Source organism: Lycorma delicatula, chromosome 7 (genome assembly GCF_047948215.1).
Source record: "Lycorma delicatula isolate Av1 chromosome 7, ASM4794821v1, whole genome shotgun sequence".
Lineage (NCBI taxonomy): Eukaryota > Metazoa > Arthropoda > Insecta > Hemiptera > Fulgoridae > Lycorma > Lycorma delicatula.
In genome coordinates, this window is record NC_134461.1 from 93,999,330 (window position 1) to 94,023,223 (window position 23,894).

General features: G+C 28.4%; 1 protein-coding gene across 1 annotated transcript; it reads left to right on the forward strand.

The window, feature by feature from the left end:
* Positions 1 to 7,583: 7,583 nt before the first annotated feature.
* On the forward strand, positions 7,584 to 23,553 carry LOC142327853 (larval cuticle protein A2B-like). Its single transcript, XM_075371201.1, has 2 exons — positions 7,584 to 7,629; positions 23,150 to 23,553. Exons 1-2 carry the CDS (start codon positions 7,612 to 7,614, stop codon positions 23,525 to 23,527), a joined length of 396 nt encoding a protein of 131 aa, XP_075227316.1. The 5' UTR covers positions 7,584 to 7,611; the 3' UTR covers positions 23,528 to 23,553.
* The last annotated feature ends 341 nt before the right edge of the window (positions 23,554 to 23,894 follow it).

The following is a 23,894-nucleotide window of genomic DNA, read 5'->3' on the forward strand; positions in this document are numbered from 1 at the left end:
ATAACTTTTTTTTACGTTTGATCACTTCTCATGCCAAAATAATATTATGTATATTTTTTATCGGAATAAAAAATAACGACGGGAAAATATCTAAATCCAAATGTTTCACTTGAATCGCGTTTTCTATGGGAACTACCGATAATACGTATGGATGGTAAAAATTATTTTCTTGAATCTTATTACGTTGGTGAATTTTTTTTTCTTATTTTCTAATAAGATATTGTTGGAGGATTACATTACACATTTTAAAATTTATTTTGGAATTAAGCTCTGCCTAAATAGTCCAGCAATTGCGATTTATGTATGTCATGGATTCATAAATTTCACTTTCTTATCTGATGAGTTTCTACAATACTAAGTTGTATTATTTAATTTTTATATAAACTCTGATGTGGGCACCACATTACTTCCTTGTACGCCTATTAAATTACATATACATTTTTTTTTATAAATGAAAAGTACATAAAATTTTATTTCATTAATAACTTCTGATTTTTTTCATATATATTTTTTTCTTATTGTTATTATTGAATTATTATTTATTATACATTTTTTTTTTTTTACAGAGGTTACTAATTATTAATAAATCAATAACTTAAATTAAAAAAACAGTTAAAAAAAGGATATGAAGTCGGATTCGAACCGATGTGCCTTCCCCTTTTAAGATCCAAATATTTCATTAATTAAAATTTGATTTGATTATAACTCTGGAACCAATGAAAATAACTACCACTTATGATTTTTTTTGTCTTCAGTCATTTAACTGGTTTGATATAGCTCTCCAATATTCTCTACCTAGTGCTAGTCGTTTCATTTCGGTATATCCTCTACATCCTACATCCCTAACAATTTGTTTTACATATTCCAAACGTGGCCTGCCTACACATTTTTTTCCTTCTACCTGTCCTTCCAATATTAAAGTGACTATTCCAGGATGCCTTAATATGTGGCCTATAAGTCTTTCTCTTCTTTTAGCTATATTTTTCCAAATACTTCTTTCTTCATGTATTTGCCGCGACACCTCTTCATTTGTCATTTTATCCACCCATTTCATTTTTAACATTTTCCTATAGCACCACATTTCAAAAGCTTCTAATCTTTTCTTCTCAGATACTCCGATCGTTCTAGTTTCACTTCCATATAACCACTTATGATATATCGTTGAAAATTTCTCAATGAAGGCTTATTACTGCAGTTAAGAAAAAGTCCAGAATCCAAAAAATAGGATTTTGGGCTTTTTCTGCGTAACTAGATGTTACAACAGTTCTATATCCAAAATTTTAACATCCTTCGACTAATCGTTTTTGAGTTATGCGATACATATACTACGTATAGACATCACGCCGAAACTAGTCAAAATGCATTCAAAGAGGGTCAAAATGAATATTCCGTTTAAATCTGAAAACCGAAAATTTTCACGATCGCAATACAAAAAAGGAAATTTATTGTTTTTACTATCTGGATTAAGCTTTTAACTCTTAATCCCCAGGAGTTAATCAATCAACTATTATTAACAATTAAAATTTATCCATATCACATTTCCTGGTTCTGTTTATTTAAGAAGCAGTAAAGTTATTATGAATTCATCATTCAGTACAGCTTTTTTTTCTTGCATTTTGGGACTTGAAATTTTTAAAACAATCTTAGTGAATGGTTAGGATATAATTGGAAACTCCTCTTGCGAAATTTTAAATTTTAGGAATAAGGGTTGGAAAATGCTGTAGTGAATGATTCTGGTAGGTGAATTAATTATACGTATTTATAAAAGAGAAAATATCAATTTTTATATTTAAAGTATATTTGAAAGCTGTTTAAATGTATTTAGATCCAATGCTTTTAAAAAAAACACAATTTTATTTTGTCTCAAAATAAAATCTACAATCAGTTACACTATTACAGAAACCGTAACTAATTACGTTACATACAATCGTATTTAGGGAAGATTCCATCGAAGCTCCTCAAAAATTACTTACAAATTCCTACACAGAGCATTTAATCTAAGAACACAGATAAATTTAGTCCAAAGAACAGTGCCATTGCTGGTTCAACACAAAACAAAAATAATCATAAGAATTCAAACAATAGAAAAATGAAAATAAAACTAAAATTAATAATGAAAGAATAATAACTAAATTGAACAAAGTGATAAATATGATGTGACACTAAGTTGTTGCAGTTCCACCCCAAATCACTTAAAATCACCAAGGTCTAACACGTGAAGTCGTTTTAGCCTTCTAACGTCTTCACTATTGTTTAGAATGTTAATAGATAAATAGTTCACTTGGTAGTTTAGCGGCAGTTTATGTTTTGTAACGAATCGCTATATTTTTTCTCGAAATACGGTTAACACAGATATTCGTGGATTTCGAACCAGACGATTCTGTGATGCTCTTCAATAATTTGTTTTGGAATCGCTGTTTAATCTCGACGTGGTCGCTACTTACTGTACCCCAAAGCTGGATCTCATAAATCCAAACCGGTTTCAGAATCGTCGTCTAAAGTAATTTTTTGTTGAATAGTGAAAACTCTGACCTCTTACTCAGCAACCAATACATTTCCTTAAACTTAATATCCAGTTTTTTCTATTGTCTCTTACATAGACCATCCACATCAGACGACAATCAAAATGAAGACCAAGACACCGTATATTTGATCATGTGGTTTGACATCGTCATCGAGGTTGATCCCGCGGGCAATCTCCTTTCCCCATTACGAATGTCGCATGACTCGACTTCGCTTAATTAACCCTAATCTTCCATCTTGACAGTCACCCGTTTATTTGGTCCCATTCAGATTGTAATTTACTTGAAGGTAGAGTTGATCGACATCGACGCCAGGATAGCCGTGTCGTTGACAAATGAAGCGACAGTGACATAGTCCGTAGTCGGAAGGCCCGCTGTGAAGATAAGAATATAAAACAGGTCCTAAAACCGATCCTTGAGTAAACTTTAGTTAAGTGTCCTAAAGCACTGACAACTGCTTATTATAATTTACCTGTGAGAAATTCCGTCCAAGTAGCTCTGCAGAACCAAGTAATACGGTTGAGGTACGCTCTTTTCCAACGTATATAAAAGGCCAGGCAGCCAGACCTTGTCGAAGACCTGCTGAACACCCAAGAAGGCAGCTGAACAATATTTCTTCTACTCAAGGCTGATAATCTCAACAAGATATTTTATCTTGGTATAAAAATATAAATATATTTTTTTTTATAAATATAAATAATTAATGGTATATTTATTTACGTAAATAAATATAGTAAATGAATATAGTTTATTACGTTGGAAATATATACACCTTTATTAAAAACACTATGTGGTGTTTTTAAGTGTTTTCAGATTTATATATATATAAATATATATATATATATGTTACTAGGTCAAGTACTTAAGCGATAACTCCTTAATGTTATTTGTTTGGCTTATGTATGCTGCTGCTTGCGAAATTTCTGTTAGTTTTCTTGATTTCAAATCTCTTCTTTTTTTTAACTAATACCATTACTTGTATCTTTTAATCTTTTTTATATTATGTTGAAAATATTCTATTTTGATTGATTGACCAACAGTGTTAAAAAAGGCAATGTCGAAAATTAACAAAGAAATCCAACAAATTTATATTTTAAACTTATATTTTAAAAAAGCAGTCATTTTTTTATTCTGATATTGCCTACGTATAAGAATTTATCGTGTGGTGTGGTAAAAAATGGTGTGTAGATAATTAAAAAATGACATGCCCACCGCAATCGAGATCAGAACTTCGATATTATTAATAAGTTTATGCTAAAATTTATATTTTATTATTCATTTCAGTATGCTTTCTTAATGTATTCTTCATTTGATACTGTTTATTCACGCTCTGTTCTTCGTAGAAATAACGTTATAATGGATTACAGTAATTTGTTATCTTGTGAAACAGAATCAAGATACAAATTTATCCTCATTTATAGTGCATTTTAATTATAGATTTTGTACAGTTTGTTTAAAAGTAAATGCTGTTTAATGTCTAAAAGTAAATAATTGTATATGTATATAACTATAAATGCATTCAATTATATTAATTTTATTTTTAAAAACTTTATTTTGTATTGTTATTTAATGCTCTGATAATAATTATATTCAATTATATAACAAGCATATTTAGAAAATGCAGTTATATTATTTGAAATTAAAAAAGAAAAAATTAACATTTAATTTGAATTTAAATAAACCTTTTACCTTACTTAAACCTTTTTTTTGTTAATATCATTAGCAGTTATTGAAAATTGTTTAAATAACATCGAAAGTATGTAAAACAGGCTATATACATTAATTAAAATTGCATTAATATCACTAACATGTATTTTATTTTGCCTTTATAATACACATTTTATCTTTCTACTCAAAATTTTTTTTTATCAGTTATTTTATTATTATTTCTTTTTTGGCAGCAATCCATTCCGCTGTAAAATTATTAATCCAATTGTAATAAGTTTTTAATAAAAAATAATATTTAGATTTTCAGTGAATTTCAATTCTTTATTTCCAGTTCGCTTTTTGGAATTTAAAAATTCTGACATAAGATTCAGAGCATGAAAATACGTTTCGTTTCTTGATATTTCAACTGGAAGATGAGTAAGATGACAGTCAAAATTCATCAAAATAAATTATTTATTTAATTAACTGTTAAAACAGTTCGTCCTGGCTATATAAATTTTCGCATTCTCTGGTTTTAGTGTTATAATATTACAAATTTTTGTCGGTTTATTTTCCTGGCATCATAGCTCTAGAGCTATGCCGTAAGAAAGATGGTATGGTAATCAGTCAAAAAATGGAGTTTGGATTTTTTTGCATTTTTCGACGTTTCATGACCCAGGGACTCCAAAAAACAAAAACAAAGTGGGAAGGGGTAATATTCGTACGTTCCTGTGTTTTCGTTTTTGAAGCTTAATAACTTTTGACTGGATAAACTGATTATGCAAAAAATTTGTACAGAAAATCGTGTATATGAGACAGTTTTTTGGTATACGTTTGGGATCAATATCTCCAGGAGTGGGGGGGGGTAGATATTTTTTTGAGTTAATTTTCTCAAAATTGTGAAAATATAATCCCACATTATAATAAGCTCAGTAGATGTAAGCTTATCTTACGATTAACATCTAAAGAGTATCGAATTAGATCTTAAACAGGTTTTGTACCAAAATTCTTCCTTACCCACATATAAAAAAAAAATTTGATGTGGACACCTCATGACTTAAATTACATCTCCACATTTTTTTTTTAAAATGAAAAGTATATAAAATTTTATTTCATTAAAAACTTCTGATATGTTTTCATTTTTTTTTTTATTATTGAATTACTATTCATCGTAATTTTTTTTATCATAAGAGGTTAATAATTATTAATAAATCAATACATTTAAATTTTAAAAAAAAAAGTTAAGAAAAGGATATGAAATCTGATTCGAACCGATATGCCTTTCCTTAAGATCCAAATATTTCATTAATTAAAATTTTATCTGGCTATAACTCTGGAACCAATGAAAATAACTACCGTATATCTTTGAAAAGCTCTCAATGAGAGCTTTTGTTACTGCAGTTAAGAAAAAGTCCAAAATCCAGATTTTTTTGGAATTTGGGTTTTTTGGACTCTTTTGGTGCAGTCGATTGCAATCAAAACGGGGAGGTGCACAACTAGTTATTACAACAATCCTAAATCCAAAATTTCAACATCCAACGGCTAATCGTTTTTGAGTTATGCAAGATACATACGTACGTACAGAAGTCACGCCGAAACTGGTCAAAATGAATTCAGCGATGGTAAAAATGGATATTTCCGTTAAAATCTGGAAACCGAAATTTTTTGCGATCATAATACTTCCTTTACTTCGTATAAAGAAGTAAAAAGCTACTTTTTTATACTACATATTTTTTTAACCGAATTTTTCTTTAATATCTTCCTAGGCATAGTGACCTATCAAAAAAAAAAAAAAATGTATATATATATATATATATATATATATATATATATATATATAAATACTTTGAGGGTAATATTAGGCTGGAGAAGCTGACCAACTTTTAAAAATATATTTTTTTAATTAAAAAAAAAATTATTAAATTTAAACTGTTAAACATCTTTTCGATGAAAATAGGGAATGCTACAATTAAAATGAAACTGGCTATGACTAAATTATTATCAAAACGATTACATAAAAACTGGACGAAATAGGAGATGATGAAAACGAACTCAAATCTAAACGATTATCTACAAAAAATAATAATTAAAAATAACATGTAAAAAATTCATTGACGGATTTCACCAGTATTTTATGCAAGAAAGCAGTTAAAGAAGCCCTCTACAAGAACTGCGAGTCTGTCAAATTTGTAAAACGCCAGGTAATAAAAGGGAGAAAACAGAGCAAGATGGATGTTTTTCGCGAAGTTTTACCAAGAGATATTGAAATCATATTTTTTATTTTACTGACCATAAAGGGCATTCGTTATTCTGGCATGTGCCCCTATTTTATTTAATAAGGTTTGTTTTTTATTGAATATTGAGGAATATAAAAACAATTTAATAATTTTCTGATTTAATAATGATATTTATCTAACTTTAGTACTGTATTAGAAATAATATTCTGAATAATAAGACGTTTAGTTGTGTTTAATAAAATTAGTACTGTACTGTATTTGTATGTATCTCCTCATTTTTCATTAATATCGCTTAATAGAGACTTATAGTCCCGGTCCTGAAGTGTTCCGATTATCTGGAATTCATTGTATTTTATTTACGTATTACTTCCCTAACTGAAGACGTTTTAATTAAATGATACGTATACTTAATTTCGTATTTAATTATAATTAGGTTATAAGAATTATCAGTTTCTTTGTTTATTTATTATTTTTTTAAAATAATTTTGTATTAATATTTCCTTTCCAAATATTTTTGTTATTGCATATATTATATTAATCTGTGCAGTGTTATTATTTTAGTAAGAGATTTCTGCGTCGGTCCACAGTCATTCCTTATATCGTCTCAAAGCACAAAAGTTTTTAACTTATGTTAAAACTTTGTATTGAAAACATAATTGACCCTCTAGCTGATTCAGTGAATATCATAACTAACTGATAAACCAAAGATCCCGGATTCGATTCCGTCAAGACTTGGATTTCTCTTCGAGACAAAAAAGCTATACATTAAAAAAAAATTAATAAATGGTAACCAGTGTGTATTGTTGTGTAATTTCGGAGTTAATTGCATTTGTTTCTGATGATTGTCTAAATTATTGCACTTCCGAATAATAAAAAATATATGTAAATAATCGAGTATGGATGTCCTTAATCGGGGACGTAATTAAATATATTTTTATGTGTTTAGCGCGTGTCCCTGTTATTTGTGACAAACATCGTCTACTTTTACTGTTTTGTATTGATAATATATTTGTAACAATTTGATTCGGTAACTTAATCAAACTACGACATATATTTTATGTATGTGGTGGTAAATACGTGATGCGTGATTTGTATGCTTAAATAAGGTTCACCCTTTCTAGTATATAAGCCCACTCGCCTGCGGCGCTTTCCAGTATCTATTCTTTCAGTCATCCAGTGTTGTGGACACTTTACAAACTATCAACATGTTACTTTATATCACTGTAAGTATATTTTTACTTATTTTTTATATTTATATTTAAATTAATATTTAGGTTTTTAGTATGTTAATTTAAAGAATAAAATAATTTTATCCAGTTTACTACATAATATAAATTTAATCTTTTACCAGTATTGTTACTTTGGAATTATTTATCTGATTTTCATGTAATAATATTTAATTTTTTTGCATTAGCAGTTTTTTAACGTTAAGATGATCGATATTAGATATACCTGTTCATAATGAGATACTTTACAGGTTAATCAGAATGTAATGGAAAATTTATACAGCGATATACGAAAAGCGTGAATGATTATTATAGACTAATTGCATAAAATGAAAAACCTACTGTCATTTTATTGTAGCTTATAGAATGTGCAGTTAATTATAAAATTTTCGATCAAAAATTAATGAAGAATAATATAATAGAAATTCGAGATAGATCCCCGTTTCAAACGTTCGAATTATCGAGCTTAATTAGATGTTTTAAATGACTGATCCATTAGTTGTATTATCGACTAGTACGAATAATTAATTACTGATCAGCTTCTCTTTAATTTTACAATATCTACATTTAAAATAAGTATTAATCATTATCATTATTATTCATTTAGACTTAAGTATTCACGTTACCAATTATTGGTAACATGAATTTAAAACCACTCATTGGTTTTAAATTAATGGCACTGTTTCAGTACTAATCAAGAACAATTGCTGAAAACCTTTGTGAGCTTATGTGTTATTGTGATGAATTACAATCTCTAATTAAATAAGTATTGCATTATGTAAAATTATTATCTTATGACTTTTACATGACTGCCCAAAAAGGAGTGTAATAAATTTTCGGTGTATGTATATTTATTCCACCGTAGCAGCTCAACGGATGAAGCGATTTAGATGTATGACCCCGCGTTAGGATCCTTACGTTACCGGGAATGCCATAGGCTATATATATATGTTTAAATAAATTTAAAATGTTTTTAAAAAATTATACTACTTATAAATACTGTACACAAAATTGTCACCATGCTGTTTAATTATCCTACACTAGTAATCATCCTATATTAAAGAGCAATGTTTGTCAGCAATTTAGAGCAATGATTGTCAACAATATTTTTTTGGCAATCTTGTTTTTTAATTTTTAATATTTATCTCTTGTTTACGGTTGAAAATTTAGTCCGGAAATGGTTATTGATTAGAGGCTTCATAAAACGTATTAGTATATATATTTTGTTTTTTCTTTTAATTTCAAGTTGATCATTTATTTAATACCAAAAGTAGGACAGACAAATTTTTTTCTATAAATATTTTTATTTAATTTCTTTTTGAATGTTAAATAATAATTAATAACTAAACAAATGTTTGTTTATGTGTTACAAATGGTTTGAATTTGAATTTCGTTGAGGTAACTTTTCATACCCTACTATATTATCAACGAACGTGTAGTTTGAATTCATTGTGCGTGAACAATTTTTATCTCGGATTTTGATTTTTAATTTTAGATTCAGATTAAGTACCGTTAAAGAATTACAAAAATACACCAGTAGCCGTTATCAGCCGTCGGGTTCACCTCAAAGTTTTCGCCAAAATTAATTTTTTTAATAATCATTACACAATAACGATGTAAGCTATCAAGTGGGTTCAAACGCGCTAATGTAATGATTACTAAAATGCATAAAATATATAAATATGAATTTTATATATCAAGTGTAAATATCCAAAATTATTGAAAAATAACTTTTTAATAATTGAATAATATAAAATGTGCCATAAAACCGTCAAAACACGAGATAAATAAGTTATATAAATTTAGCATATGTAAGACTCCCAATAGAGATTTATTAAAACTATAACAAATTTATTTGAGCCACCAATAGATGTTTAAAAGAATTTTCAAAATTTTAAATTAGAAAAATCTGTAAAGTTTCATTGTTATAGATAATGAAAAGTCATATTTATAAGAATACAAATTATTAATTACATAATATGTGAGTGTAGATTTGATCGGCCACCAAATAATGATCACGTGACCTAAGGGACTTTAAAATATAAAAATAATTCCTTAAAAAATGAAATAATCTTAATTTACAATAGTGACGTTATTGATATTATTCAACTAAATGTATTATAATAATATATAGTAAATATTATTAATATTATATATATATATATATATATATTATCCTACCTTACTAAAGGGCATTTGTATGTCTGTCTGTCTGTTTATTTGTCCGTCCCTCTTAGCTTAGCACCGGAATGTACCGATCACTAGCGGAAAGCCCCGATTTGTTAGTATCAATTTCTAGATTTAAATTTTTAATTTAACTTTCGTTATATAAAAAAAAAATGTACACAAGAGATAATCAATTTTGAACACCTAATAATTCCATTCCGAGACGCGGGGGCAACCCGCCCGGGGGGGCCTAGCTCCGGAGGGCGTGCCTACAGCTCGCCAGCTAATATATCTATATATACTCAGATATACTATATACATAACCCACCGGGTTGGTCTAGTGGTAAACGCGTCTTCGCAAATCAGCTGATTTCGAAGTCGAGAGTTCCAACGTTCAAATATCCTAGTAAAGGCAGTTACTTTTATGTGGATTTGAATACTAGATCGTGGATACCGGTGTTCTTTGATGGTTGGGTTTCAATTAACCACACATCTCAAGAATGGTTGATCTGAGACTGTACAATACTACAGTTCATTTACACTTATACATGTTATCCTTATTCATCCTCTGAAGTAATAGCTGACGGTGATTCCCGGAGCCTAAACAGAAAAAAAAGATATACTGTACATTTATATAAAATCTGTAAATTAGAAATTGTATTAAATCAAACAATAGTACTCAAATATAAAAAATGTAATACTGTATATAATAATTGAGTTAAGTAGAAGTTAAAAATAATAAATTTGTTAGAAATGAAATAATAATTGAAAGAACAGTAATAATACTAATAATGTTCGTTCAGGAAAGTCTTACCAGACTTCCATTGATAATTGGTTTAATATGATATATCCTCTTGTATATTAATTCAGGAAAGTGCTCCCATTCGCATATATCCTGTAAAATCTCATTCACCTAATCCCTGATAAAAAAAAAAGAACATTTATTAAAATGGTTATTTTTTTAAAAGTATTAATTTGTCATCTTTTTTTCTTCCGAATGTTTTTTAAGTACTAATTACGAAATATTTCTTTAAATAATTTTCAGTGTGATTCAATTTCAAGTTTTTTACAATTATCAAAATTTATATATATATATATATATATATATATATATATATAATTATTAATTTTTGTTATGAAATTTAATTTATTTTAGCTTTATTTTGTTCCCAAAGGATGTGTTCATCATCCACAGGAATAATCAAATAAGAATATAAGGAAGCAAGATTAAATTCTCATATAACTTCATTTTTTTCTAAATTAATTCTATCTATTTCATTTTCTTCGTTTCTGTTGTAATTAAAAGAGAACTTTTATGGAAATTTGTATATTAATTATGCTAATAATTTTAAATTTTCAACTGCGACTAATTTTAATTTTTCATCATTTTCTGTTAACCCATTAAACACAATTCAGAAAACAAGCCAAGGTGGGAGCTTCACTTTCCTTTTTCTCTACGTCTGTTATTTGGTGATAATACCGATATGATGATGACACCGAATGTCTGTGTGTATTTTTAGCATATCGGCCCTTTTATCGTCTATTAGTTTTCTTTTGACAAAATTGTGTTTTTTTTATGTTTATTATTTGTTGCTTTTTCCCCTTTCTGGAATATTCTGTTTTGTTTTATTGGGTTTTGTAATCTATGGTTTTTAGTAATCTTTTAATTACGTTGTTAAAGGCTGATCGTTTTCTTGAGTTTTGCTCATTTCATATAATTTTATTATTTACTAACATCCTTGTCGCGGCTTCGCTCGCGCTGTATGATTACTTAGGTTTCTTGTCGTGGTCAATTTCTTTAATTTTTTTGTTTATTAGTCAAGTAAATGGAGGCAGATGAAGCTAATCGCATCTCACATACAGTAACAGTACCAGTGGCTGTGTTGGTTGAGCTCCTAAACCGTACACCATCGCACCCCTTAAAAAATTGAAATTAAAAAACCCGAAAATGGTTTTTAGATATTTATTCAAGCCCAAATCTAGTGAATATATCACTAGTATCGAACTCGTGAATATATCACTAGTGAATATATCGACTAGTATATCGGAAATTGCGAAAATTTATAATCATTATTCAATTTTTTTTAAGCTTTCTTCACCGTTTCAAGGTCGAATTCGAAAAATCTAGAAATTTGTTTTTAGATATTCACATGAAGATTTCATACACATCAAAAATCAAGTTGATATCTTCTTCATTCGTTCCGTAGAAATTCAAAAGAATAGTCGGGTTTCAAAGTCGGATTTTAAATTATTCAAAATCCATTTTAATCCTTTAAACTCGGAATTACAAAAAATCTTAAATGCGATTTTAAATATTCACATGAAGATTACACACACCAAAAATCAATTTGTTACCGAGAAATTAAAAAAATAATATATTTCATTATTACTCCACTTCAATCCTTTGATCTTGGAATTCCAAAAAATCCTTTCCCTAATGTGCATTAACACCATAAGAACATTTGAACAGATTTTCCTGGATGTTGATTATGAATCAATCAAGACTACTTATTTTATATGATATATATGCTTCTGTGCCTAGGAGGGTAGCATTTACACGCCCATCTTAGTTGTTATTTTCTATTTTTATTTGTATGATTACCTCTTTGTATTACAAATTGTTTTTCATATTTTTATTTTTTTCCGATGAATCGTTTGCTTTTTCACCCATTAAAAAAAAATATATATTTTCATATTTTTTTTTAATGTTTTCATCCTTATTTCTAATAATCTGAACTATTTTTCATGGATGTTCATTATTTCTAATCCTTTTAATAGGCTGTCTACCACCTATCTACACTCATATATATATGTGTACTAGCAGACCCGTCGCGGTCAGGGAATGTTTAGCTGGTCAGGGCTCGCTTCACGTCTATCCAGGGGCTCTGCCTCCTGGACCCCCCTGGACCCTTCTGTGTTCATTAAACTCATGCTTGTGAGAATAATAATTATAAATAAAAATTAAAGCTTGTTCAATCTATAAAAACTATCAGTGTAATTTCTTCAGAATAACAGTTCGGTCAATACAGCACCCAAAACTTCGAGTGATCTAAGAATGTAGGTTTAAAGCCTTCAACTTAAAAATATTAGTTATAATAATATAAAAATATTTCAGTTATAACTGAAATATATTTCCCCAGTTCATAGCGTTAGCCGACAGATACCATTAGAAGGTGATCGTGCTTCGTTTCTGTTTTTTTTTTTTTTTTTTTTTTTTTTTTAATTATTTAATTCTTTTATTTTATGTTTTTTAGTCAAGTAACCGGAACCAGGTGCAACCTGTCACGTTGCACATAGAGTAACAGTGGCTGTATTGGTTGAGTTGCCGCGCCGTACACCTTCACACCCCTTAAAAAATTGAAATTAAAAAAAATCGAGAATGTTTTTTTAAATATTTATCCGAAGAGTATTTACAAGCTCCTCCAGTCTAGTGAATATCTTGTTCAGTATAATTGGAAATGGAAGAAATTCACCCGGTTCAATGTCGAATTTCGAAAAATCTAGAAATTGGTTTTTAGATATTTACATGGAAAAATTAAATCAAGTTGATATCTTTATTTGTTGCCAAAAAATAGCCGGTTTAAAAAAAAATTAAAAAATTCATTTTTACCTTTTAAACTCGAAGTTTCAAAAATCTTGAGATTTGTTTTTAAATATTCACATGAAGATTTCATACACCATGTTGATACGAAAATATTCATTTTTTACCGAGAAATTAGAAAAAATAGTAAATTTCATTGTTACTCCATTTTAACCCTTTCAGCTCGGGATTTAAAAAAATCCTTTCTTAGGCTAGACTTACACCGTAAGAAGAACATTTTTACAAATTCTCATCAATTTATCTTCAGTAGTTTTTGCTCAGCGTTGATGAATCAGTCAATCAGGACAAGATGCGTTATAGGTACAGATATATTTAAATCCTGTTTCTAGATATTTTTATTTCATACCCGACCTGATTATCCATTTACTCTCTTTTTTATCAATTCTGTTTTTTCTAGTCATCATTTATCAAAAAGTCATTTTTCGCAGTTGAAAGGAATCGTTTGACATCAGTTTAATAAAAATTGGTTTTGTTGTTGCTAATTACGAAGGGGTAAAAAATGATGTAATTTTTTTACATCTAAAAACGTAATCCTTTTATGAAATAGATATTTAATGAAATATTTTTAGTATTTATACAATAACCTTCAAAGCTTGTGGTACAATTTCTTCGTACATTATTTATATAAAATAAAGTGAATCATTAGAAATGATTTAATTGATATTTTAAAATTTAGTGTATACTTAAAAAATTTATTTATTAATCAGGTTTTAACAAAAAATTGTTTGTAATATCCAGTATTTTAAAACCTATTATACTGGCTAAAGAAGTTTTGATTGTGCTGCGGTTTATTTTTCATTTAATTTTAATTACTGTGTTATAATAAGAGTTTGATTTATTAATGTTCGTAGGCTTAATTATACGTTTATTTGTTATTACCTTTTTTTTATAAAACTTTACACTAATTATTTGTATTTTTTTTTATATAAGGCATATCTATAAATAATCGGTATTTTATTTGTATTTAATATTTATTTATATATTAATATATATATACTGTACTGTAATTAGTTGAAAAGGTTGTTGGATAAATCGGCAAAAAAAAAACTTTTTTATGTTCGATTGCAAAGCGTGTATTATTATAAAATTAAAATTTGAAGGTTACCTTTTCATAATTTTGTGATTATTTTTTTTTTTTTTTTTTGTTAAAATAAGAAAAAAATAAAAAACTTTTAACGTTTATGTTACCTTAAAGTGAAAAAAGTTAAAGAAATAACATCATGAATTATTTGGTGTTATTCTTAAATCAAATAAACCATCCATTCAATTTATATTGATTGATAAAATTTGTATTAGAGTTATTTTTGTGTAAGATAGTATTAACAGATCCCCTTCTACAAATACCAACAGTCTCTATGGAGGGTGGAAGAGCGATAGACAGGAAATCTTTTCGTTCTTGGAATGGGAAGCCATTTCAAAAGGCGGATGAAACCAAATGTTCAACGGCATTGGATGCAGAAGGCAAGGGGAAGCCACTACATTAAAGAACTTTATGGTATCTCTAGTTCCATTGGATTATGCTCTAAGTATGGGAGTTCCTGAGAAGAAATTGGAATGAAGCTTAGGACCGAGAGAAGTGAAGAGCATCCAATTGAAACCTGTCGTAAGACAGATCTACAAGAGAGAGACAGAGACAGAGAGTATTAATAAGTTGTTGAAAGAGTATAACAATAAAAAAATTAGCTTTGAAGGTTTGAATTAAACTATGATTATTACGATTTGTTATCTAATAGTTAAGCCCAAAATCGATGAACAGGTTATTTTGTACTCATTTCTAATAAAAAGAGTTAAAAATGGTACGCTCCACACATCGCAGCATGTGTTTTATATCTTAAAATTTTAAGTAATTTCATAATACCACTTTATTTATAATCCTTCTAAAGACATTTTATTTATCTAAGGTATAAGAGCGGTTTAAATTTTTTTTGATATAGTTATTATTTTAGGTTAATTTTTAAAGAATGTTAAAATATCTGCTGAAAAAATTGATAATTTTCTTTTTTAGTGTGTTCACTTCTTTTTAATAGTAATAATAACAAACACAATCACAACGACAATTTCTCTTTAAGTGTTATTTTTTCTATTTACCCTTTCTTTTTTTGTTTAGCCTCCGGAACCACCGTAAGGTACTACTTCAGAGGATGGATGAGGATGATATGTATAACTGTAGATGAAGTGTAGTCTTGTACAGTCTCAAGTTGACCATTCCTGAGATGTGCGGTTAATTGAAACCCAACCCCCAAAGAACACCGGTATTCACGATCTAGTATTCAAATCCGTATAAAAGTAACTGCCTTTACTAGGATTTAAACCGTAGAACTCTCGTCTCTATTCACCCTAGACTAATGTATTTGTGTATACGAGTATATATATAGAGCCTTTTTGTTACACTGTTTTACATCAATTATTCAAATTTTGTGAATGTACATTAAAAATTATCATAAACAAGTCGCGTTCTTAACTTTACCGATGAGTTTGGCTTTATCTTTTTTTGATGATTAATTCACCATGTAAGTTTCAAATCTTGTGCATGGGAACATGAAATGGAAATTTGGTAGCTTTGAAAAATGTCATGCCTGACCGGGATTCGAACCCGGAACCTCTGAATGAAAGGCGGAGACGCTACCACTCCGATACGGAGATCGGCTTAATAATCGGAGTTTGAAGCTTAATAATAACTTACTTCATAATTTTATTACCCATTATTTTTTACGTTAACCTGTAAAACTATATTTCTATTGAATTTTTTAAGAAAAATTTAAGAAAAAAATATTAAAAATTACCGTTTCTTGATTATTTTTTAATTAAATATCTTATTATTTTTTAATATGTTTTTGATTTTTCTATATTAATAGGAGGCAATATTAAATATTGCCCCCTATGTGAAATGTCCAAACAAAAATCTAAAAATATATCAAATTAAATATCTAATAATTAATCTTATCTTGTCCTCATTAAATTTGGGGAATTTTTAGAACTAACGTTGGTCCAGGCCATTTTCATTAGAATAACTTTTTCAATTATTTTTTAAAAATTAAAAAACACTGATATTTTCGTTTTGGTAAGCTAAATAAAAAATTATAAATGAATGAAAAAAGAATATGTTATTTGTAATGGAGAAATTAATAAATAAAAATGTAATGAAATATTTCGCACTAGTACAGACAATGTACGAAAAATATTGAAATCAGTTACTGGACGTGATGATTACAGTATTGTAGCTTTCCGTTACGGTAAATGTAGCTGTTTTTTTTTTTCAGAATATTGATTCATCCTCTCGCAACTATGGTTAATTTTAACTATTTTACGCATTTTCTTAATCAGCTTATCAAAACAAACATACCAATTATTATTTTTTTTAATTTTTATAGCCAATCATTCCTGAGTCATATGGTAGTTTTTAGTTAGATAGCAATTGATAAATGGAAAATCGATGATAAAAACTGTGATGATGGGTGAAAAGTATGATAAATAATTTGTGGTAGCAAATGAAATTTTTTTGTTTCATAGACGTGGAAATCGTGAATCAAAAATGATCAAAATGGGTTGCTGTTCTTTAGTTTTCTTTCTTTTTTTTTTAAATTGAATATTTGATTAAAAATTGGAATGAAATTTAGATAGTTCAGTAGAAAATTATTTGGAAAATAAAATAAAATTGAATCATTATTAATCGCATCAAACTTATCGAAAAAGAGATAAGTAATGTATCCTGTATAATATAGAGGTGGAAATGCTTACCGTAATGAATAGTTCAAACTGTCCCTACCGCAATTATCCATTACACTAATTATTCTTGGGTGATATTTCTTTTCCTGAAAATTCTAATTCATGCCGGCTGATTATAGATAGATCCTTCGGACCTATCCTTGCCGACTTCCGTGGTGCGAGTGGTAGCGTCTCGACCTTTCATCCGGAGATCCCGAGTTCGAATCCCAGTCAGGCACGGTATTTTCACACGCTACAAAAATTGTTATTCATCCCATTCTATAAAGCGATACCTTACGGTGGTCCCAGTGGTTAAAAAAATTAAAAAAAGCCTTCGGACCAGATATTATTAAAAGGAAAAAAGTACAGAAATGTATCTACCAGAAAATATTTTTTTTGAAATTTTTCAGCTTAGTGGTCTTAACTCGCATGATATTACATAGGTACATGTAAGTTATTTAGAAATCCAAATAAATTTTTGGGTGTGTACTTATGTTACGAATTGGGTAAAAGAACTGGAAGATTATATCAAAGAAATGTCAAAATTAGAAGGAAAATATTGTGATTTTTTTTATTTTTTAAAATCAAAATTTTATACTATATTTTTACTATATTGTATATTTTTACTACATTTATACTATATTTTTTAAGTCCTGGACAAGTTATTAAAAAACACTTAAGATTTACTTGAATAAACTATTTAAGTTAAAATTTATCAAAACCAAATATATTACAATCTTATCGGGAAAAAAGTTATCCAGTTTTTTCATGTAAAACACTGATACGCTAGATCAGTTCTTTCTTTTTCTCATGTAATTTATTTATTTATTTTATTTTATTGGAAAATTACTAAATCTATGTCCTTGTTATGTATGAATATCATTAACTACAGAAAACCTAATCTGCACTAGAAAGATGCAGTGGTAATAAAGAAATATGCAAAGTAAATCTTAAGTTAAATAGTAAGCGATTTCTTTCACATTGATGTATTACAACTTAAAGGATTTAATTTTTGAAAGTAATTAATTTAGTATTAAATAATTAAAATTTCTATTATTAAAATAATAATTACTATTATCTTTTCTGCTAAGATCATTACATTTTCTACGTTGAGTACTGTTTACCTTTCTTAGCTTAATTCTTTTATTATATGTTGACGCGTTTCGGAACCACTCTATTGTCAAAGCTTATTGTACTCTTGTCAGAACATATATTGTACAATAGGTTTTGACAGCAGAATGGTTCCAAAACGCGTCAACATATATTAAATATAAGTTATAATTTTTTTAAATGTTCTATTTTATTATTATCTTTTACCTTTCTATATATAAATATATATATATATTTATTTATTTATTTATTTATAAAATAACATATCGTAAATCACTCATAATTATCGCCCAGCAAAAACTACGGAAGATAAATTGTTGAAAATTTGTATACACGATCTTCTTAAGGTGTAAGTGCATACTAAGAAAGGATTTTTTGAAATCCCAAGTTATAGGGTTAAAATGGAGATAACAATGAAATTTACCATTTTATTTATTTTTTAATCTCTCGGTAACAAATGAAGATATCAATTTGATTTTTGTAATGTTTATGTGAATATATTTAAAAACCAATTTCTAATTTTTTTGAAATTCCTAGTTTAAAGGATTAAATTGGATTTTTGAATTTTTTTTTGAAACCCGGCTATTTTTTTTTTCATTTCTCGGTAACAAATGATGATATGAAACTGATTTTTTGTATGTGTAATCTTAATATGAATATCTAAATTTCAATTTCTAAATTTTTTGAAATTCGACCTTGAAAGGGGTGAAGAAAGATAAAGAAATTTTGAACAATGATTGCAAATTTTCCCCACTTCCGACTATATAACACGAGATATTCACTCGATTTTAACTTGCAAATACTCTTCTTATAAAAATCTTAAACTAGTTTCAATTTTTTTTTAATTTCAATTTTCTAAGATGTGTGATTATGTACGGTACGGCAGCTCAACCAACGCAGCAACTGTTACTGTATGTGCGACGCGATTGACTGCACCTGCCTCCGTTTTCTTGACTAAAAAACATAAAATAAAATTAAAAAAATACTGCGATGTGGATGCTAGTTATTTTATAAAGTGAAATAAAAGCTAGTTTGCTTAATTTATTATTATTAATATTTGTTATGTCATTAATGATCCACTACAAACCAATTTAAAAATGTCCGTACTACATAATTTCGTAAAATAGTAACAATAAAAATAAATAAGTTAAATTAATAAATAATAACAGTAATGAAACTAGAAACCTTATTTTTATCTAATAATTAAATAAAACTTAAATTATTTTTTTAATTTATACACAATAATAAATAGCATATTAAATGTTTAAATTACAAATAAATAAAATGAATCAATTTTAACTTAACCATATATATATATTTTTTTATAAACTCCCCAAGACGACCAGCCCACGCTAAAAAGTCGCCTCAGGGTGTTGTGGCAGCGCAGTCTGCCCTCCCTAGCTCGTCCGAACTCGGAAATCCCATCGGGGTCTCCCGCGTCTCCTCGAAAACATACTAATCACATCTTCCGGTGATCAAAATCTTTCTCCGTAGAGGGAGTACCCTTCCCGTCCCTATCTTACCTGATCCAGACACGCATTTCGCTTGCCCTTCACAGTTTCACGTCCCCCCATGCACACCTCAAGGGTCCGCTATGCCATCATCGGGGAGCTCTGACCCACCCACTTTTGCGTGTGAGTAGGCCTGAACATCCTATGCATAGAGGCTGCCTCCCTGGCCCTACACGACGACCACGTTTCGTCTTTTTTATTTTTTTATTTATTCCTTGTATCCCCTTCATTATTTCCAATTTCTGTACCCCAGCCCCCGGTCCCTAGGACATAGGTACTCCATCTAGCCTTACCGCCTGGCTGTCATAACACGTCCACCTCCCTGGCGGCAGCCACTCAAAAATCCCTATATATATATGCAAAAACCATATAAATCTTAAAGCAATTTATACTTAATATTCACTGTAATATAGTAGGTATTAAGTTACTGTTTATACAAGTTTATTAATAAACTAAAAATGTATTTTTTTGTAACGTATATATTAATTAAGATCTCGTTTAATTTTTTCACTTAATAAAAACAGTTAATTGTTAATTATTTATTATTTGATTTTTTAAGTTTTATTTCTATTTAATAATCATAAACAAATAAAATAACAAATAAACATAAATAAAATAATCCACTAGAATCTGATAATTTTTAAATATAATATCTAGTTTATATAATGTCAGAAAGATCCGTTTTCACCTTGTTTCTGATTAAACGGATGACCTTATGCAGTTATAAAAGTTTTAATAATAAGGTGTGGCCTAACATCCTGTGTAAGAAATTACCATCGTGATTTATTGTTTGTACCTTTATAATATCTACTCTGTTAAATTGAAATTTTATTTATTTTAAAAAAATTATATAAATATATTTAAATACACTGCGTATTATCTGTTAAACTGTGTAGACTCTTTCCTTGTTGGAGTTAATGTGGAAAATAATCCCCTATTTTTGTATACATTATGTTAATGTTATAAAATAACACAGAATACGTTTAGATGAAGTAATTGTTTAGATGAAGTAAAAATCAAGAACTAAATGTGCATTTCGATTTTTAAATAATTGTCTTGATGTTATAATGAAATTGAAAAATATATGTAAATATTAAACCAGAATGTAAAAAATCTTTTACAAAGCAATAAAAACCATAAATTTTATTTGTATGCAAAAAAAATCCTTCAAAGAGTTTGCCAAGCATAAAGGAGATATATTTTTTATTTTCTAATTAATACTTCCATTTTAATTTATTTTGTTTTTTGTACTTATTTTTCAATTTAAACAGTTATTAAGAGAACTCTTTGTTATAATAATATTAGTGTGGCCCATTCTGTGTGTTTTATTTTTATTTCATTACATTGTATTTTTTTTTCATTATGATGTCTACAAACGTCGTGAGGTTTGTAAGTAATCAATGAAATGATCATGATGAAAAAGACAAAATATTATAAAACGTTATCGAACCTTGAACTTTCATATTTATCTTTAATTATTATTCGATTTATTGTAATTAAAAATATATTTATTTTAATCAAAACAGGTTCAGAATTTAAAAATTGAATATTTTATTTTACTTCTTTGTGAAATGAGATGATGTCTTTATTAATTAAAAATATATTACGAAAACGATAGTATCAAGATTATTGCTTTTAAAAGAAAATTGGAATTTTATCAATTCATAATCAATTATGTTATCATCATATCTGAACTAACATCAACAAATAGCTTGTTTCTATAGTTCAAACAGTATTATAGAGGCTGACTACTAAAATAATAATTTTATTTGTCTGTTTATCATATTTTGATAAATCAAATAATGCTCCTCTGATATTCTTTCACAATATTTTTACAACTAATACCATATCTTTGTTATTATTATCTTTTATGACCGCATAGGATCACTTTAATCAGTCCATTATCCAAATCTCTTCGATGGGCTGTTTGAGCCTTGCGGTCCTTCCAGTACTTTTTTCATATGTTCCGATCTTTGTGCCCTTTCTACTGTTGAAAATATTTGTGTTATGAGTTTTTTCTTGTCAGTGTGAAGCAAGTGTTTTTGTTCTTGATTTTCTTGTTTAATTTTATCTTATCTGTGGTAATCTGTTGGTGTTCTTTTATGGTTCTTCTTATATGTGGTTTTTTATCTTAGCTGTGTGTGTCAGGCCAATTTCCTTCAGCTCCTCTCTCATATTTCTCTGATTCATTTGCATCCTGTCTTGGTGTTTTTTAAGCCGAGATTGTACTGTACCATCTGTTTCAGAAGTCTTGAATCTTGCATCCTCATGATATGTTCAAAAACATCTAGTCCCCTCTTATGCATGGTAGAGTGATGGGTTCTCTTGACTTTGTTGGGCACAATCCATCATTGCCTGTCTTTCTGGTACTTTTTATTGATGCAGGATTTTCCAATTCTTCTTTTGATTTTCTGGAATCTGTCTGTCTTTGATTGTGTGTTTCTGTCTTTGAAGAGTGTTTCTGCTGCATAAGTGGCTTTTGGCTTTATAACTGTGTTTTAGTGTCTTATTTTTAGATTTATTGATAGGTATTTTTTATTGTAAGTGTACCAGGTTAATTTTGAGCTTTAGGTAGTTTGTTTCTTCTTATTTACATCAAGATTTTTTATTTAGATTGTTTGTCATTGTTTCTTCAAAGTATTTAAATTAGGTTACTATTTTGATGTTATTACATTTATGTTTACATCTTTTAGTCATGTTGGTTTTAAGAGCCTAATTTCTGTCTTTTCAAATGATATTTTGAGGCCAATTTTATTAGCAGTGTTTTCTAATAATATCTGTGATTTAGCTTCATCGATGTCATTTGCTAGCAATAGCAAATCGTAGGCAAAACCAAGACAATTTGTTTAAATTTTTCGGCTTATTGTTACTTTTGGGGGATATTTTTTGAGCCATTCCCTCATTACCATTTCTAGAGCGCAGTTGAATAATAGCGGTGAGAACCTGTCACCTTCGCGCAGTCCTGTTTTGATCTCAAATGGTTCCGAGACTTCGCCTCTGAGTTTTACTTTTGATTTAGTGTTTGTGAGGGTCAGTTTTATCATGTTTATTAATTTGGTATCTAGTCCAAGGTGTCTTAGAATTTTTAGTAGGGATTCTCTGTGGATGTAGTCATAAGCTTTCTTGAAATCTAAAATGTTATCACCATGTCTTTATGCCATTTCTTATCTTATCATATCATACTATGTCTTTATAACATTAATTTGTAATTAAAGTAATTTAGAATAATTATTATTATAGTATAAATGTAATTAGTGCCTTAGTATATTTATCAGATTTTAAAAGTGAAAGCTATAAACTAAAATTCATCTGTATTTAAAAATGTTTATTTATAAATAATCTTGTATAAGCTTCTATAAAACCTATTTAATAAAAAAATAAAATAAAAAATTGATGTAATTATATTAATTTAATGGTTAATTAGGTTGCTGCAATGTTAGTCTGCGTAGCCAAAGCAGGAGTTGTACCAGTTGCTGGAGCAGCACCGTTTACAGCAGCTTTCCCAGGTGGTGTTGCATATACTCCTTATGCCGCAATAAAAACAGTGAAGGCCGAATACGAAGATATACATCCACAATATCAATACGCATATCAAGTTCAAGATGCACTTACTGGCGATTCAAAGGGTCAAATAGAAAGCAGAGATGGTGATATTGTACGTGGAAGTTACACTCTTGTTGATCCTGATGGTGCTCGTAGAACAGTCAACTACTATGCTGATCCTATAAACGGATTTAATGCTGTTGTACAACGACAATTTCCAGTCGCAGCACCGGTTGCAGCAGCTCCTGTTGTATTTTAATCAAACTCTATTCTCTTGTTATTGTTGTTGAGTGTAAATAAATGTTGTATCATAATTTATTTATTGCTTAATATTATTTTTTTCCTTTTTCCCTGCCTATTAAAAAAAGAAGATGGTAATAAAAGAAATAATAATTCAAATTCTTTTGACAGTTTAATCAGTGTTTAAAGATTAAAAAATTAATTGTTACTGTATTGAGTATACTTTATATTGAGTATTGATTTTGTTTTGCTTAATCATTTTATTTTATTTTATTAAACAATCTTCGTATATTTTTATTTTCATCATGAACATTTTTATTGTTGTTCTTTTTTTGTGCCTATTTCATGGTGCTTTCTCTGAAACTTTTATTTAATATTTATGCAGA